The sequence below is a fragment of the Lontra canadensis genome, unplaced genomic scaffold, assembly GCF_010015895.1.
Source record: "Lontra canadensis isolate GAN:19392208 unplaced genomic scaffold, GSC_riverotter_1.0 scaffold113, whole genome shotgun sequence".
NCBI lineage: Eukaryota > Metazoa > Chordata > Mammalia > Carnivora > Mustelidae > Lontra > Lontra canadensis.
In genome coordinates, this window is record NW_022631107.1 from 2,234,883 (window position 1) to 2,254,349 (window position 19,467).

Here is a 19,467-nt window from a genome sequence, read left to right on the forward strand (position 1 = left end):
GCTCAAGGGCTGGAAGAGATTAGGGGCCTATGGAGAGAAGAAGATTACAAATGTAGGCAGAGGGATGATTGCTTCAGGAAGGCCTTTCAAAGGCCTGACAAATTCTCTTGAAGGATGGCCCCAGCAGTGTTCTGTGAAGGTAGGACTGTCAGTCTATGTGTGTGGAGAAGAGTTCAAAGAAAACAAAACACTTAAGCATAATCTTTCAGAGCGTGAGGAATCATGGCGTAATGATGATAAAATGCTACTTCTGGGTCTGACAAGCAGCGCAGCTGTTAGATGGCAAGAAGAAGATTATGGCTAAGCCAAAAGCTGTGAGTTCACTCTGCTGTTGTTCCAACAGAATAGAGAGAGAGATGGAACCTGGCCCCAGCATATTCATGTGATCCAAGAATTTGCCTGGTACCCAGATTCTGTGGCTGCCTCCTAATGAGCCCGTGGTGAATGCTGATCTTCATGTAGACTCCATGACACTATGATTTCCATGGACAGACCCTGAAGTAAACACATAAACCTCAGAGAGGGTTACAGAAAACACTCGCTTAAGTCTGAACCCCAGATACCAAGAGCCATCCTAGGATGAGGCCCTTCTACATCTTTCTCCGTGTTGCTGGCTCTACGTTATGTGGGGACATCATAGACCCTACTGCCCCTGCACCACAAAGAATGGAGCATACGTCCACCTTCGCCCTACCTGCCTCGCTTAGTATAAACTGGTATTGTCAAAACTAAAGCCAGGGACTCTCAGGGTCCCAGAAGAAGATGACCTTAGGAATACTAGTTTCTGTTTAAAGAAAGAAAAACACAAGAACCTTCTCTATAAGATAGGAGACACACGAGAACCTTCTCTGTAAGATAAGTCAGATAATTTTCCCAAGAAGAAAAATAGAGACCAAAACCAAAATGGAGACATGAACCCAAACAAAGTGACAAAGGGGATGCTTGTGAGTTCAGCCTCCCGGTATGGCCCTCACTACAGCCCCATGTGTTCATCACTATGGCAGTGGCAGGGGTGCCAATAAACAAAGAACAAGAATCTTGCAGGAAAAAGAAAAGGATGGTATGAGCTGCTTTCTATCATTCACCCCACCTACTTGTAAAAACAGAGGAGAATTACTCTTGAAAACAGCAGAACGAAATGCCCCTTCAAAATATTTCTGAAAACAATCCATTCGGAAAGAAATTTAGAATTTGAGAGTTTGGGAGACAAAGAGCAATCACAAAGAAACAAAACCCACATGTAGACAACTCCCCACCCCCACCCCAAATCCTTAGCACATCAGAGAGAGGAGAGCTGGCAACCCTTGCGAAGAGAAAGGTACACTTGTTCATGGCTCAAATCAGATTCCCAAAGGAGAGAATCACTATGGTTGCATCTTGCATTGAAACCATGAAGTCACAGCCCCCCGAAAGTAAAGGACTGTTTAAAAATATGGCATTTTCAGTCTGTTGGGGGTGGGGAACAAAAGATTCACGTAGAAGCCAACAAAGAACAAGCGCAGAAAAATTCCCAAAGCTGTGAAACCTTACTACTTAAGATAATGACAGAAATTTATGACTGCTTCCTTTCCCGGCAGAAAGGAGCACAATTAGAAGGCTGCAAACAACAGGCCTTTTGTACCAGCATGTTATGTTTTGCTTATTCTATTACACATTGGCTGGGAGATAAGAATAAACAGGACAACACCCTGTCTAACCCCAGGATGAGGGGGCGGAGGGAAAGCTGGTGACGGTCATTCTTGGGCGTGTATGTGCACACCGTTCATTCCCAAATTGAGGTACTTGAGAAAATTGTGCCTACAACAGTCAGGAACTAGTATAAGCACCCAGAAGCCTTTTATTGCACAATCACATCTTTTAGAACAAGCCATGTATAATAGGGAGCTTCACAGTCTTTCTCCGCTGCGAAGCCCACTGACGGTATTTAAGTAATTGATGATGATTTCTCTCTGCTCCCTATCAATCCTATTTGTGCTCAGTCTTTGAGAAACTTAAAAATTAGGATGAGCAATCACAGAAACACTGCCTCCCTCCCCGTGACCCACCATGTCAGCAAAGCTGGGAAGGAATCCATCAGCCGCTAGCGGGGAAGGAAAACATGGAGCCCTGGGCCTGCCTTCTCCCTGCTCCCCAAATGGAGAGCTGCTGGTCTTTGCACCAGGAGCTCTGAGGCTCCTGCAGTAGCGAATTCTGCTCAAGGACAGCAGTTGCTAAGCCAAGGCACGTTCTCACCAGCCAATCACAAGATGGTATGGCACCACTGGTCCTCTAACTGAGAAAAGACTTAGCCTCTCTTGCGACCCTCTCCCCATAACACCTGATGGCCTGGAACCACCAATCCTCGCTGAACTGCTGCCATGTCTCACTCTCCTCGTGCTGGTGCACAGGTGGCTCAGTGACTTAAGACCTGAGGGACTGTGGGACCTCCTGGCACCCAAAATGAGTGTAAGGAAGGAACTAAGAAAAGCTACGCTAAAAGCTCGTTGCCCTCCAGCCACGCTGCCCTTCTTTCTGCTCCTCTAGCCCATCTCAGGGGTTCCCACTTAGAGGCCTTTGGACCTGAACTCCCTCAGCCTGGGTTCTCTTTTCCCCAAGATTGTTCATGAGCCTGGCTCCTTTCTGTTCTTCAAGTCTCACGGTACCTGCCACTCTTTAAAGAAGCCTTTGCCCGCCACCACCCCAGACCCTAACAACCACTCTGTCACTGACTTGGTTTTTGTTGTTCAAAGCATACATCTTAGTTCCTGATTTTTAAGTACACAATTCTCTCCCCTGACTAGTACGCAAGTTCCGTGCTGACAGAGATCACATCAATCTTGTTCTCCCCTGCAGACTCGGCATCTTAAATCCTACCTGGCACACACAGTATGGGCTTAATAGAAATTTACTGGACGGATAAATAGATGAATAAAGAAACAAACAATGAACAGACGAACAAGACAATCTGGTATGAAACCAGTGGAAAAACGAGTCAAAGCAGAACTGTCGCCTAATGTCTGCCACGCTGCCACTTTTTTTTTTTTCCCCCAATTTTCCAAGTGGAACCAGGGGTGAAGCTACCGGTGAATGGTAGAGTTGGGAAGTAGAGTCACAGAAAACACTGCTTTTTTTTAGTCAGTGCTCTAGACATAAGACCGCTCTGAAATGATTTGCAGGAGATTCTTGAAGTTCAAACAGAGGAAGGGAAAAAAAAGAATGTATTTGGATGTCAGCAAGGTAGCTCTGCCAACCTAATTATGCCCCGTGACATGTAATTGTAAGCTGCTGAAAGACAAATGGCGAAGCAAAGCATTTATTATAAACACGAAAGAGGTAAGACTGAGGTGTTAATTTTTAAGCAACTGTCATAAATATGGTTCCAGGATATTATTCCATTAACATTATTATTATTATAACAAAGAACGTAAGCATGATGATGAGCTCCTTTCATGTATTTCTCAATACCTGGGAAATGAGGCTTACCCGTCCATCCCTAGCTGAGACACCTGAGAAACTACAAGAACACAATGAAAATGGCAGAATGCTGATTATACCAACGTGAAGAGAGTGTGTCTATATCTTCTGGAGATTCACATAAGATGCATTCATATCTTTGGCTCCACACCATATTACTCAATTGAAAAAAGGTACACTCCACAGCTCCTTATATGGCAGACTCGGCCTCCGTGGAAGGTACAAACAAAACGAAACAAAAACAAAGAGCCTACGTGCACTAAATGAGAAAATTACAGACTAGAACTAGTCGGTAGTGTCTTAAAGCCAAACTAGGGATTTTTCTCAGAATCAGAACAGAATGAAAGTATCTCTCCCCTGGAACAGTGACTAAAAAAGGAAGGGTGAGGTTGATAAGTCATGGTTCCTCTTATACAAAAAGGTGACCAAAACCCACAACATGCAGTCTTGAAAGATAGTCTAGTTACTGTCATGTTGGAAAAGCATTCCAAGTTCCAAAACGCTGTCTTTTTGTCATTTACCTTCTGATAAACTGATTGGTCATTATCATACATTCAAATTATACAAGTGTGTTTCTCCCCACTTTATTGAAATATCAGAATTGGGCTCCAAAGAGAGAGGAGAGTTTTATGCTTAGCCATACAAACTCTGATGTGTAATATTTAAAATACAGTGAAATCTTTACAGATGTCATCCAAAAATTTAAAAAATTCTTCAAAATGGTCACTAATAATTTACCCACTTTAGTTCATGTGGGAATGTTTAATGCCATTCACCAAAAATGAATACTACACTGGTATAAAATGGTATTCATTATGATTAAGAACTAATCACTAAAGAAGTCCAGAGGTATGGAATTTATGATCTTGCATACATGTTTATAAAATGTGGGCTCGGCAAAGAACCATTTAATCTACCAAGAAATCCTTTGATCTCTAGTGCATTACAATGAACAAAACAATGACAAGTTTCAGTATGGAGGTCTTTTGGGATGGCTCCTACCAGACTTGGAATTTCTCTGTTCCTGTTTAGGGGACAGAGCTGACCTACAAGACTGTCATTTTTTGTTCCAGCTTTGCTTTTACAGAACCCTAAGCAAAACCCTGACCATAAATAAGGCAGCAGGGCCCCGGGAGCCAGCTGAGTCATAAACCCCACTCAATCGCATGTGGCTCAAGGTGTTGGGATCCCACGAGAGTCAAGCCAAGCAAGTGGAATCAATTTAGGCCCGAGTTAGGAAAAACAGAGTGCTTCCCCCCTCCCCCGACAGTCCCCCCTCTGCAGAGGAAGATACCACAATCCCCCTCCACAGCTCAAATACGGGGAACAGTAACTAAGCCCAGGAAAACATCTAGACGAGGGCAGACTACTCCACAGTCTAAAACGGAAGAAAAAAATGGGAGGAAAATGATATTTGACAATCAACCACAAATTTTTAAATGTACGGTTCTTCTGTTTTTAAGCATAAAAGCAGTCTTGTTGCTGCTGAGTTATTATCACCATGTTTTCTGACATTGGTGCCCAGTACCATTTGGCCTTAGGGTTCTTAGGCTTCTTACTTTCAAAATACAGAGTTAAGCATGTTTAAGTCACTTTAAATATCTCAAAAAGCAGCAAACCCACTGCCTACCTGCTTGGGCACGCAAAGCTGCAAAGAGAGGCTTTGCAGAATGGCCCGCAGGTCAACAAATTCTGGTTTTGGCAGACTGCTCTCGGGAAGGAGCTACAGAAAATGAGGTCCTCTGTATGAAAAATACTCTGCCTCTGGTTCCCTCAGGTCAGAACTTAGAACTCTTAGTAAACATGCCCTGAAAAACTACGACTCTCATCAAGTGTTAAAAACTCCCAAATAAACACAGCCCCTCAAAACTGGGTACAAATGAGAAACATTTAATGAACAACCCTTTCTTCGCCAATATTTCGGCTTAAATTAAGTCCAGCAGACTCTTCAAAGGGACCAAAGAAGCCCCCTTGTTAAGACAAATTCTATTTATAGACATCCCAAACAATATTGATGTACGTTACCAAATATATATAATTATCTTAGTTTCTACATTCCCATTATCTTCATAAATACAGGATAAAAAATCAGCCTAAATGACTTTCTCAGACCTCCTCAAGGATTAAGAATAGCCAGCCAGCTTTAAAAAGCATACGTATGTAGTAAAGATCAAAAGCAAATGTTCTGGTCAGTTCTTTTCTACTCATGGGTTTTACGAAGAATGTATGCAGTTTTCAGGGAAAACACCACAAATGACAGCTGTTCGAAAGCATGGAGATTAACTGGCAGCAGGAATTTCCTTGACTAATAGGGAAAAACTTAAAGTCACATGTTTTGATGAGCTTATTTTTCCTATCCTTAGTCAAGCATATTCACTGTTAATGATTAAAATTTTCAAACAGAAATATAACTGAGTAAAATCCTGAGTACATAACAAGTAAAATGCTGAGGGGAAACGCAGGTATCTATTACTGAATGAACAACAGCATTAACGAATGAGTTTTAGATGAAAATAATATAGAGGGAACGGTTCAACTTGCATGTCTTGATCTTCCATGAGAGCCAAACTGAGGTCACAGTAAGACTAATGCATTTATTATATTAAAAAATAGTAGCAAGACAAGTGACTCCTCTCACCTCCCCCCCCCCACCCAGTAAGCCATCTGCTTTGAGCTGTTTTTCCAGCAGTGGTGATGGATTTACACTGATCCATCCACAGTCTCTCTGACACAGGGGCTCTCAAGTCATTGCCCTTGTGACCAATGGCGAGAATGGATGAGACAGCTGGTCAGGATTAGGTGAGCAGCCTGTGGCCCTGGAACTAAGTTGTGTACTCTGCCCAGAGCTATGACCTTGGGCTCATTAGCATTATGCTCTCACCACCTAAGCTAACCAGCCACTCATCAGCCACGATCCAACATACATCACTCTGCGGGCACAATGTGTTTTCAATCCGGGCAACAACACGAGCTTTTTATTTTCAAGGCAGTTGATGGAGCCCATGACACCTAACGGCTCCCTCCCATGTGGTGGAGTCCACACACAAACCACCTCTCAGGGTAGCGAAGAGATGTCCAAGCATGACCACCCTAGTCAAATGGCAGCTCTGACAGCGGTCAGGGAAAGCAGAAAATCATCAAAGAAATTCCGAAGCATGTAATCCAAGTGCCGTCATGGCACAACATACCTGGCCATCCCCAGACTTGGGAAGTTGGCAGGAACGATGAGGATGTCCAGCCGGGAGAACGGGTGTGTTCCCAGGACAGAGTATGCTGCCGAGAGGCAAAGAGGGATCAGATGCAGGAGGGTCTCTCGACAGGCACCTTGGAGGCACAGTGGGGCAAAGACCCGATGAGGAATAATTTCCTGGGTGGTAGCAGAAGGATTCTGGAAGCGGCAGGGGTACTCCACGTGACCACAAATGCCAACATACCTGGGAACGACATGAAATAAAGAGATGCGCTGTATGGTAAATCAGGTTTATTCTTGTTGCCATTGAGGTGAGCAACTCTCGCAGATGTGCACAACTTCTAAGAGACAGTGGCTCACATGGGCTCACAATCCAGGCAGTTCAACTGAATTCTTGGCTTGTCTGTTTCTGTGCAGCAGTGAAAACCTATTGGTCAAAATACTTATTGACGTGCTGAAATTCTGAGTAGCTTCAATCTAAGCTAAGTGAAAGTAGATTTTACTACTTATTTTTAGAATTACAGGGGAAAACCCTTCAATACTAAAAACAACGAAAACAACCCCCTCCTGAAAATAAAAAGTAAAATTTCTGCCCTCAGAAATGTGCTTTTCAAATATCACATGGAAAAAAAAATCTCCAAATCAGAAACAATTCATAACTCAGAACATTAAGGATGGTACAAAGCCAAATTTGGGATCCCATTCTGGAATATCCTAGAATAAAAGATGTGGACTCAGGAAGAATAATGAACCAAATGACAGGAGAGGTTTCAACTTTTCAAAAGAACACAACCCATTTTACTAAAAAGTTATCTAGGCGCTCTTACTAAAGGTCATCAGAAGTTGTGTTCTTAGGGAATAATACGGAGGCATTCTTGAAATGACACTTCTCCCAGTGCTCTTTCGGTACAAATGGAACTGAACCAACCTTTTAAGAAACAGATCAGAGCCCAGCCTGTACCATCCGAGCCGCCAGTTATTCTGTCAAAGGCGGAGCTGAACAAGAATTCCTAGAACCTGACTCATAGGCCTCCAGAGAACTTATCTACCAGCAGAAACCCACATCAAAGGGAACCCTCTTTTTTGGCCTGTTAACACATCCTTTATTCAAACACAATGGAAAGCCCCTCTAATTTTAATTTACAAATTATAATTCTAACTACCAGTGCTTGTTGGAGTCACAGCACAGTGAATAACGAAAAACCTTAAAATGTTGGCATGTCCCAAGAGGGGCGCACCATAACAATAACTCCTCTCCAGCTTTCTGAAGTGCCTTTCACTCATCCAAGGCCAGCACTGCCCAAGGAGATCCACACAGCTATGGAGATTAGCTTTGCCCTCCCCCAGCCTGGTGTGTAGAACAATGGCTTCTAGCACAGAGACATTTCACCCCCAGTGAGTGTAAGAAAAATGGTAATAAACTGACCATTCAATGGTAATGACTGACATTGAATGCTAGCCAATACCCCTGGACTGATACCCTTGCTTTATGGAGAAAGTTGAGGCAAGGTGCCTGCTGGTAAACATTTAACTGAAAGTGTTGCAAATGTCTACCCCATGACTCAAAGGTCTCACGAAGCCATTTATTGAGTTAACCACCTAATATATTTACATAGGTGTATAATGGGCGATAATAATTTAAGCTCACACTCTACTAAAAAACTTCCATAGCACATGAAATAACAGAGAGACTGCAGGTATGGAGGCATTTTCAGAACAAAGTTGAGGCTTAAGTTTAAATTCTATCAAAGCACAATTTCGCAAAGAGGCATTCCATGGGCCTATCTAGAAATGCATCACGGGGCCACTATTTCTTGCAGCCAAGAGAGGTCAGAGAATAGTTGGAGGTATAACAAAAAGTCAGTTTGAGGGGCACTGCGTGGCTCAGTCTGTTGAGCACCTGGCTCTTAATTTCAGCTTGGGTCATATCAGGGTTGCACTGGGCATGGGGCCTGTTTGGGATTCTCTCTCTCCTTCTCCCTCTGCCCCTCTCCCCTCCCCAGCTCAAGTGCTCACACTCTCTCTCCCCAAAAAAAGCCAATTTGTTGAAGAGAAAAGGTGAGTTAAATTCTCTCTGGACGTGAACGGCTCTAGCTAGGGGAATGAAGGTTACTCCAGCTAGGTGTATTAGCACCGTTTTTCATGATCAAAGCCTGGGAGAAAATGCGGGGCTTTAATGCAATCAAGCTATAAATAAGTGAGACCATTAAGGCTCCCAATAAAATGGAAGTGGCACCCGGGTGGCTCAGTCAATTAAGCATCAGACTCTTGATTTCGGCTCAGTTCATGATCTCAGGGTCCTGAGATGGATCCTAGCATCAGGCTCTGCACTTAGCAGGGAGTCTGCTTGAGATCTCTTTCTTGCCCTCTGCCCCTCCTCTCCACCAGCTCACGTGCATGTGATCTCTCTCTCTCTCTCTCTCTCTAATAAATAAATAAATAAATGATATCTTTTAAAAAATGGAAGTGGCGTCAGGAAAGATGACACAAAGGTTCTGACGTCAGGATCAGGAAAGCTGGGCTTAGTGCTGTTCTCAGGCGAGCTAACTGTGATATGAGGCAAGCCCCCCTCTACTTGCAGTCTCTTTCTTGTCTAACGTGGTCTCACAAAAATGGCTGCAGGGGCAGGGGAGGAATTGATTAGAGGGAACTTACTAGGTGCTAGAATGTTCTCTGTCAGTTTAGGGTGTAAACAATGGTCAAAAACTCATCAAGCCAAATGCTTAAGATCTGTGCATTTTAGCGTATGTTAATTATACTTTAATTAAAAACAAACCAAAAAATGGTTTCTAAGGTTTCTTCTGGCACTGCGACTCTATGGCAACTCTCCACGTGAGGCCGTCGCCTCTCTTCATGCCAACAGCCTTGTTCCTGAAGTGGTGAGGGAATACTGTACATTTATAATGTCATGAATAGTCCCCCATGAAGCCAGAATTAACTCAAAGATGCTTCCTTTCCCGCTAACCTTCAGCTGTTCATTTCTGTATCTGTGCCCACTCCAACCTACTCACAGTATCATCAGCAAATCAGACCTTTGTAAATCACTATTCCCTATGCCTACACTCGTAATCAGGGTAAAAATTGTAATAGTTAAGATTAATAATAATGCTTGATTGTTATTTATAAATAATCTGCACTGGGGATGAGAATAATAAACAATAACTCCTCCCACAAATGCTACTGAATATTTATTATGTGCCAAGAACTGTTCTGAACACTTCACGTGCGTTATCCCAATTAATCCACACAACACTCCTAAGGAATAAGAACTATTCTTTTCATCACATCGTGAGTCATCATAAGCTCCTCCCTCCCAACCTTCCTTTCCCAAGTACTGCATTAATCTTCTTGAGTAAATTTAGGTCCTGGATTTTTCTAGAAGCTAGCTCAGCTCTGTGGTTCTCTGGTTTCCTGTTCTTCCTTGTCAATGTTGCCCATTAACACTGCCAAGAGTGGGAAGAACTGGTGAAATAAATATTAGGCTGGTAAATGATGGGAACCAGATCACTGGTTCCCTCTCCTATGATTGCTGGGCTGAAATTTTTTATAAGAGGTCTCTCCATGGAAGAAGGGTTGACCACGTTTTACTCAGAATCACAAGACTGGAAATTGCCTAAAGAGGTTCTCTCCTTCAGTCCTCTTCTTGTTTCAAGAACGAGATGTATTAAAAGTAGCTGACACAGACATTTCCCTGTCATAGGCTCAAAAGGAATCACTGGAACTTTCCCCTGGGAGTGCATGTCCATTTTTCACAGTTCTACCTGACACTTTAGTAATTACTTCTGCATTCTTGCTCTACTCAAGGCACCCCAAGGTATGCCACAGACACATATATGAATAAATTTCCAACCCTACCTTTGAGGAGTTTATATTTTGGTTGGAAGAAAAAATTTAAAATTCTGATGAGTACAGTGACACAGTAAGATGGTTAGACAATTTCTTAACATATTTTTGCAAGCAGAGTACATGCTTGGATACCGTAAAAATCACAAGTGTTCAAAATGCCACCACCAGCCCCCAATGAGTCGTTGACAATGATGTCAACATATACAATGATGTGGTCGTGTCTGAAAGTTGGATGGGTTTCCTTAGGGCATTCTAGGGTATTATAAAGCAAAATGCAGTATGTGCTATAAAAACCAGAAGGCTGAACTACACCAGGGAGCCAGGGCTGGAGAAATCACACCAAGCCAGGAAGATTTGGAAAGGCTTCTCTCATAGCAAAGGATGTACGGGAAATTGGCAGTTTTTCCCTCATGATTTAAAATCATTCCTTCTTTCCTAGCCTTTCAAAGTACAGAAATAGGGCCTCATCCTGCAAGGTCCACCGGCCACTTTCCATAGACTTCACAACGCTCAAGAAGACTGCTTCTCCCACCAAGCCGTTCCCTTCTTTAGGATGAGCAACCTCAGTGCCTCTTCTCCTTTGTGGTACGTATTTTCCACGCTTTTAATCATTTTTGCTGAGTTCCTCTGGACTTTATCCAAGTTTCCTTGTCGTGCTTAAACTGTATGGGCCCAAAGTAAGACAATGCTTTACCAAAGGTCTCCAGAGGTTAAACATAATACAAAGATTCCTCTGTGGCTAGAGATGGTTATGCTGCAGCCGAAGAAAATTAATAAACTTTCAACGGTTTACCTAAGGGCCTTCTAATTAACATATTTACCAAAACGCTCCCCCAGAGTGGGCCGGAGCACGTGTGGAATTGGAGCTGGAAGAGGGAATGTTCTTCCTATAATTTAGCCTGCATGAACAATGCTCAAAAGTTCAGTGACCAGTACTTTGGCCAAATTTCTGGGACCCAGATGAACACTTTAGACAAATGAAAGCCTGTGGTATATAAAGCCCCTATAAAAGTTACATTTACGTGAATTGAACTGGTGGTCTCAGGAAGATTTGAAGTGGAAGAGGGGGGTGGGGAAGGCAAGGGGACCAGATGTGAACATAACCGAAAACACGACTGCAGTTGGCACTTCAGACTACCTTTGTTGGCAAACTGAGCACGGAGCCAGAGATTTAATGGATAAAAGCACAAAGCTACCCTCTGATGACTAAAGACAGTGCACACGAAGTGCACAGCCAGGGGAGGATTAAGCAAATGCAAGCTATTATTTTATCAGCAGTACATTTCTGATGGACAAGCACGGTGATAAATGAAGGGAAAACTTAGTCATAGCATGTCAGACATGGAAGAGTGTGTGGGAAGGACTCCATGCCCTAGGCCTCGCGTTCCCACATGAGAACGTGCCTCCCTGGACTGGCACCTTTGACCTGGCTTGAGTTGGCCACACGGGGCTTCCTCTTTTCTAATCTGCTTGCCCACAGACAGGGGATGTTTTGGACATGAGGCAGGCTGTGTGGGCCTGGTTGTGGAGGTAACTGGATGGTTGAGTCCGTCTAGCTTGGGAACAGAGTATCAGAAAGCCCACTGAGGCCGTACCCCTGAGTTGTCCCGAATTCACCTTCTGTCAGTCATGAAACTTCCTGTGCTCTCCTTTTGCCTGTGTCACAGCTGGTTGTCAACTCAAAAGGACATGAAAAGAGTCATACTGGACCTCTTCTCCTAAACCCCAACCAGAATTTCAGAATTTCAGAATTCCCAGAATGCCAATGTGAAGGGGCCATGGCCTCCTCCTTCAGAATTATGGATGCAAATAACATGAAAAGCCACCTCAGTGGCCTCTGGGCAGCAGAGGGAACACATAAGAAATGCTTGCTGCCTACTCCCCAATCTCGTATCCCTGGGAATATGGCTAGGAAGACGAAAGAACACATTTCTTCCTTTGCCTTCCCGAGACACACGGACTTCAATGGCACACGTCCTCTGATGGTCAAGCAGCCCCGAAGCTGCTTCTTTACCATGAAGAATTGGAGACCCCCACGCCAATTTTTTATTGTTTATCTTTATTTATCTTTAAATAAATCTTACAAGTTAAATATATCTTACAATTATTTATCTTTATTCCACAGAGCAGGAAAGTATGGCTTTGCCCCAAGAAACCTACCCAAGCAGCACAGACAACACCTTCACACTCAAAGGCAGAACTCTCAACTTCTGTCCTCTGTACCAGCGCAACATATTACAATCAGTAACAGTGACTCAGCCGTGGGACTGACTCTCCAGATAGGAAGCTGGATGGGACTCCAGGAAAGGCGTGGACATTATACACAGTTTTTAGAAGTCTCCAGATAGGGGCACCAGGGTGACGCGGTCAGCTAAGCGTCTGAGTCTGGGTTTTGGCTCAAGCCACGATCTTGGGGTCCTGGGATCAAGAACCACATGGGACTCCACGTAGAGTCTGCTTAAGATTCTCTCTCCCTCCCCCTCTGCTGCTCCTGCTTGCGCTCTCTAAAATAAATAAATATATCTTAAAAAAAAAAAAAAAAAAAAGAATGTCCCCAGGTAAGATTCTGAATTACCTCTGTAAGGAGTTAAGCCCAGATAGGAATCCAGGTGTTATAACTCAGTAGAGCTATGAAACTGGACACATTGCTGTCTAAAGCCTCAGTACCTTTATAAAACACAGAACATAAAGCCTATCTATCTTATAGGCATACCCTCAGGACTAACCAAGATGACACTTAGATCAAGACTTTCCCTGACTTTGGAGCACCTGGGTGGCTCAATGGGTTAAGCCTCTGCCTTTAGCTTGGGTCATGATCCCAGGGTCCTTGGATCCAGCCCCACATCCCGCTCTCTGCTCAGCGGGGAGCCTGCTTCCCCCTCTCTCTCTCTGCCTGCCTCTCTGCCTACTTGAGATCTCTGTCAAATAAATAAAATCTTTAAAAAAAAAAAAGAAAAAAGACTTTCTCTGACTTCAAACATCCAGTGATTTTGGTATCAATTCAGGATGGGCTAGGATATGTTGAATAACAAACATCCCCAGTGTTTCAGTGGCTTAACAAAAAAAAAGTTTATTTCTTGCTCATAACAAGTCCGCTGAGGATCCAAGTAACTCTCCAGGGCACCTGTCCTCCCCACACAGAAATTTGGGCTACCCGAAATTGCAAAATGAGGCCTATTCTGAGCTCAGTGGCAGGGGAAGGGATCACTTAGGGTCTTACATGCAATTAAATATTTCCATGTGAAAGTAACATGTATCACTTCTGTCCACAACTCTCTTCTTCTCTCAAGTGTGTATAAATAAAATCCAAGGATTTTAATAAAACCCTAGGATACTCTATATGGCTCAGGGAAGATAGTCCAAAATAGCCAAGTTACTAAGCAGGAAGTGGAAACTACCTCCCTTCCTCCAAAAAGCAAAATGCAAGCAGTAAGACATGCCTGTCCCAGGAGGGGGCTTAATGGCTTTCTGTCCTCACAGTACCAACCGGCCACTGCAGCCATTGTGGGAGAAGGGAAAGCAACATGGCAAAACACAACTGGCACAGAAGGAATTTGAGCTACAAAGCATGTCTTAGTTGGTCTTCCAGGATGAGCTAGCCATCTGTACCATTATTCTGGGCTTTCTCCTCCGGAAGGTACTGGACCTAGTGACTGTGTAAACAGGAAAAGTGATTAAACTGAGCTGGGTGTAAAAGTCCTAGAGATGAATATGAGGCAACGCCACACACTTTGAACACTTCGTACCTCCTACGGACATTCCCCTCCTCTCTTCTGGCTTTCGAAGTTAGAAATAGTTAGACGCGTGGGGAGGCTGCAAGTGAATACCCAGTAGCCTGTGTTGCTTTTTAAAAACTTGAAACAGATTTTGCTCTGATCAGTCCGAAAAAAAAAGAAATCACTACCGAAGGTAAGGGTCCTGAGCCAGTAGGTTACTCGTAGCCCCATGACCTTGCAACAGCTACCGTGTGTCTGGTGCCCCAAAGCAGGCTGACTAGCCCCACTGGGCGGTGGGGGAAGCGGGCATCCCTACGAATGAATGGCTAACAGCAGTCCCGGGAACCTAAACAGCAGGTGGCCTACAAAGTGATCCAACAGACAAGCACCCCCTTTTCATTAAGTTGTGTTTTTGACCAACTAAGCACTAAAGACCAAAGTTAAAAAATAAAGGAGGTAAAATGTTGAGTCTGAGGATTCTGTTGACTTACCCCAACACATAAAATTATGTCACTTGACTTCACAGAGGACTTCATATGTCCTTCTTTTCTCTTTCTTTCTGCATGAATAATATGCCCATGTTTCTGCCTCTCAACTCTCTTTCCCTCCCAGTAGGGTTTTTCCTGCTTTGCTTAATCATATTTTTGTCTAGCTTCTCAGCAGGGATGACTCACGTTCCCAGTGCTTGGAATAAATGCATCATACTGGTCCCTTAAGTGTTTGTTTTTCAGCAAGATCCCAAATACCAACCTGGAGTCAGTCTCAGAAGGTGAGAGGGATCTCTCTGCTGCCAGATCCTTGGGCGAGCAGATCTCTGGCTTCATTTCTGTCCAGGAGCCCACTGCGATTGTAAAGGTGGAGGCTGGCATTGGCATGGTGACGTAGTAATGCCAGCTTGTGCACCCTAGAAGCAGAAGGAGAGATACAACCATAATGAGGCCAAGGAAGGTTTCTGGACCTCACTCTATAGTTTTTCTCTTTAGGCACTTGAACTTGTGTGCTATGATGGTACGAGCTATTCTTGGGGGTGGGTCTTATCTACGGCAGGAGCATCACTGCAGGTCTTGGGGAGAGCACAAAGGGCTGACTATTTCGGGGCAGCCAACAAGGTCTGTAACTCTTCGAAGACCTGGGATCAGTTTGAAGTGCTTCAAGTGAGGCTATAAGTAAAAGGTGGTACTTGAGGTGGTCACGTAAGGGCTACAAACACGTAAAGGCAGAGGCTGTATGCTGCTATAGGGACAAGAACATGTTTTCCTTTTTTTTTTTTTAAGATTTTATTTATTTATTTGACAGAGAGAGAGAGTGTGTGTGCACAAGCAGGGGGAGCAGCAGGCAGAGCGAGCAGGAGAAGCAGGGAGCCCAATGCAGGGCTTGATCCCAAGACCCTGGGATCATGACCTGAGCTGAAGGCAGAAGCTTAACTGACTGAGCCTCCCAGACTCCCCAAGACAATGTTTTCTTCATACTTATTGCCTAGCACAGTATCTGGCACCAAAAAAGATGCTCTGTTGAATGAATAAGTAAATGAATGAATGAATGAACAAAAGAGCGATCACTTCTGTGGTGCTAAACTGTTTTGTATACATTCGATTTAAGAATCAGTCTCAACTGGACATGGTAGAGAACAATGAGACTAGAAAAGGAAGATACCTGGATTTTGGTCCTAACTCTGAAACTAATTAGCTGTGGAAGCTCAGGTTTATCCTTTATCCTTTTTCTCTGTTCATGTATTGGGCTGGTCCCCCATTCCTCACTAAGCAGATGAAAACCAGGCCTAGAGAGGTTCAGGGGAGCCAAGGACTCCCAGCTCGTTTGTAACAGGCCTGGAATTTCATCAGGAGCTCCCTGCCCCAGCCGAGGATGTGCACACCACTCAGGCCAAACGGAGTGAAGGTGTTTACCAAAAGAACAAATGATTGATTGCTTAGAACACTACCCTTCCTGACTTCTAAGATGGGAAAATGCTTTTAATGTTTCTGAAATCTGAATGTGTCACACAACCTGATCTAATACTGTATTTTTTTTTTTTTTTCTTCCTGAGCATCTGCTATAAATTGATGGTATGCCTTCAGGGAAATTGGTATCACCACGTGTTATGGAACACACTTCTCCTCTCCTCATGGAGGGAAGGAACTTTCCATGGAGGGAACTTCCATTACACAGATACCTCTAGCCTCTCTTTCGGCTTCTTACTAACTCCTTTACAGGAGCTATTCCTCTTATTCTTGTTAAAAAGTTTTAGATGGTCAGACACTCATGGAGTGACCTATGATTGCCAATTTGGTGAGTGAGTAGAGAAGAGGTCAAATACAGGGTCAAAATAATAACATGCCCATACTGGCCAACAGACCTAACATGACATTTTTCAAAATCTTTTGGCAGTAAAAATCAATAATAAAGGTTAGGTTTTTATCTCCTTATGCTTATCTTCTTTGTCTCACAACTAATTCTGAACTCAGGAAGGTGGAGGGGTCATTATTTATTATCTCCTGAAATTATACTAACTTAGATCCAAAGAAATACATTACAGAACTCCTCCAATGAAAAACAAAATTTTAATGGCTGCATGGACACAGCAGGGAGACGTCAGCCGGAAAGGGCATGACTGTGATTCGGGCCACCACCCCTCACATCCCCGGGCCTCTTTGTCCAAAACTAGGAAGCATCCGACACCCTCTGTACCTCCCACTGCTGCATCTCACCACCCCAAGACTTTCCACCGGGCCTCTGCCAGGACCTAAGCCCACAAGGGCAGGGACTATGTCGATCCCCAGACCTAGCAGATATAGCTACTCAATAAATATTTGTTGAAAAGGAAGAAAGAAAGAAAGAAAGAAAGAAAGAAAGAAAGAAAGAAAGAAAGATAGATTAAAGGGAATGAGGAAGGGAAAAAGGAAAGAAAAGAAAAGAAAGGAAAAACAAAATTTTCAATAGGAAACGAAGGTTTAAACATAAGGGAAAAAACATGATATCAAGTTTGAATCAATAGGACATGACATCAAGTTTTGAAGTCACTAGAGGAGATATTTGAAGGACTATAGAAGGGCAGGCTGGAAACTACTGAACACCCATCCCAGAGGCAGCCATGCTCTCCAGCTTGCTTGTGAGGTCATCCTGTTCCTGGAGTCAGAGCAGCCACACTTAAGATCCCTCTCACCACAACTAAGAAGCTGAAGGCACGCTCCTCTTTAAAGAGACAACCAAATCCGATGATGTTGGAGCCAGTCCAGTGATGTGTGTAGTTTCTCCAGAGCTTGAAAGAAAGCCATAGAGAGCACTGCTGCTCTGATCCCCAGCCAGTAAGAAGGGCACAGAGACAGTCACAGCAGTCTTGATAAAAGCATGACGTGGATCCCACAGGACGCGCTGCCCCGAGCCCCACTCCCTCAGTTTTTCCACCTTCCCTTCAGGACCTCATCCTCTGCAGCCTGATGCCTCTTGATGGTTGTCCCACAAGAACTTCAGTCTGGACTGGACAACACAATGAGAGGTCTGGGGGAAGGGTGCAGATGGAAGAAGAAAGGAGCTGTGGGTGAGGAACTAAACCTTCTGAGGAGCCTCGGTTTAAAAGAAAAAATCTTGGGCGCCTGGGTGGCTCAGTGGGTTAAGCCTCTGCCTTCGGCTCAGGTCATGATCTCAGGGTCCTGGGATCGAGGCCCGCATCGGGCTCTCTGCTCAGCGGGGAGCCTGCTTCCTCCTCTTTCTCTCTATGCCTGCCTCTCTGCATACTTGTGATCTCTCTCTCTCTGTTTCAAATAAATAAATAAAATCTTAAAAAAAAAAAAGATATTTTATAAAAAAAAAATAAATAAAATAAATAAATAAAAGAAAAAATCTTGACTAACCGAATTCTCTTACTCAAAGCACTGTGGTCTGGTCATTCCTTCTCTGAAGGATATTTTGGAGTGTTTACCATGGGCCACTGAATTTCCCTTTTAAAAGCTTCGGTCACTTGGGCATCAGTAACTAAACAGCAATGGTGAGGCTTTCAGGTACAAATGGAAGATTGCACACATGAGGCTATGTTTGCTTCTTCCCCAAACCCAATTAAAGGATAGTAAAGGGATTTTTTAAATATTTTTATTTTTAAGTAATCTCTACCGCTAACATGGCCTATTTCCCCTTCCCCCAAAGCCCCAGCAAATAACTGGAGACTCATTTTCTAAAGAGAGTAAGAGAGAGGGCCTCCAGACTGGGGGCGGTGCGAGGGGGAGGAGGGGGAAAACAGCACAGTTGACGGCAAATGAATGGGATTAGATGAACATATGCATATCAGATGCTGAGACCACCAGCCATCTTCTCTTATTTGGTTCCCTGAACGCAGGCAATCAGGCTTTAACCCTCCAGGCAGAGGAACGAAAAAACGCTAAATAGTCCATGAGAAGACAACTAAGGAGACTCACTTCCGAGGTGTCCTACGATCAGCCTATGGTGAAACTCACAGTTGAGAAGCCCTACACAGGCACTCAGAGCTTCCTATCAGCATTTTAGTCCCCGTTCCTAATTGCCTACAGACAAATCAAGCACTTCCAGGACCTCTAGAAAGCCGCTGCTGTGACACTGAGAGACCAAAACAAACAGAAACAAGCAAGTTAAAGGTCACTGGTCACGCAAGGAGAAGAAAATTTCAGAGAACACCAAACACATACCCACTAGGAGCTGAATATTGCCGTGCTGAAATAAAAATAGTATAATTTACAAAAGAAGCATTCCAAAGTAAAGAGAATGAAACACGTGACAGAAGAAAAGAAAAACTCAATAAAGGTGTGAGATAGAATATAAAGTTGGAGAAGTCTCCCAGAAAATAGAGCAAAAGAAAAAAAAATAAAGAGGGAAAAGTAGAAAAGCTCCGCAGGTCCAATATCCAAGTAATAGAAGTACTAGAAAAAGACAACAGAGAAAATAGAAGGGGGGAAAGCGTCAGTTAAAAAAATTGAGAAAATTTCCCCCAATTTAAGGGGCCACGAGCTTCCAACTTCAAAAGGGCACATAACACCCAGGACACTGGATACAAATCAATCCACATTGAGATGTATCGTTATGAAATTTAGAACCCTAGGGACAAAGACAAGATTCCACAAGCTTCCAGAAAGAGGGAAAAAAAAAATCACATATAATAAGGACACTTTCAGACATGCAGTTTCACAAAAATTCACCTCCCACGTATTCTATTCTCTGGAAGCTACTTAAGTATGTAAAATATGCTTCAAAAAGATATAGTAAACCAAGAGGAAGGCGGACAAGCCAACACAGGAGAGA

The 19,467-nt window shown here is 43.6% G+C and overlaps 1 protein-coding gene across 9 annotated transcripts in view; it reads right to left on the reverse strand.

The window, feature by feature from the left end:
* The window catches only part of AOPEP (aminopeptidase O (putative)), a 335,338-nt gene that overhangs the window by 248,508 nt on the left and 67,363 nt on the right, over positions 1 to 19,467 (reverse strand). For all 9 annotated transcript variants that reach the window (XR_004380638.1, XR_004380639.1, XM_032840547.1 and 6 more), the window contains 2 exons: positions 14,956 to 15,109; positions 6,642 to 6,887 (listed from right to left, as the gene is read on the reverse strand). Coding sequence is in view for 7 of the 9 variants with exons in the window: in XM_032840547.1 (XP_032696438.1) it covers positions 6,642 to 6,887; positions 14,956 to 15,109 (400 nt within the window). In the remaining 2 variants the exon portion in view is untranslated. The remainder of the gene's footprint in view (positions 1 to 6,641; positions 6,888 to 14,955; positions 15,110 to 19,467) is intronic.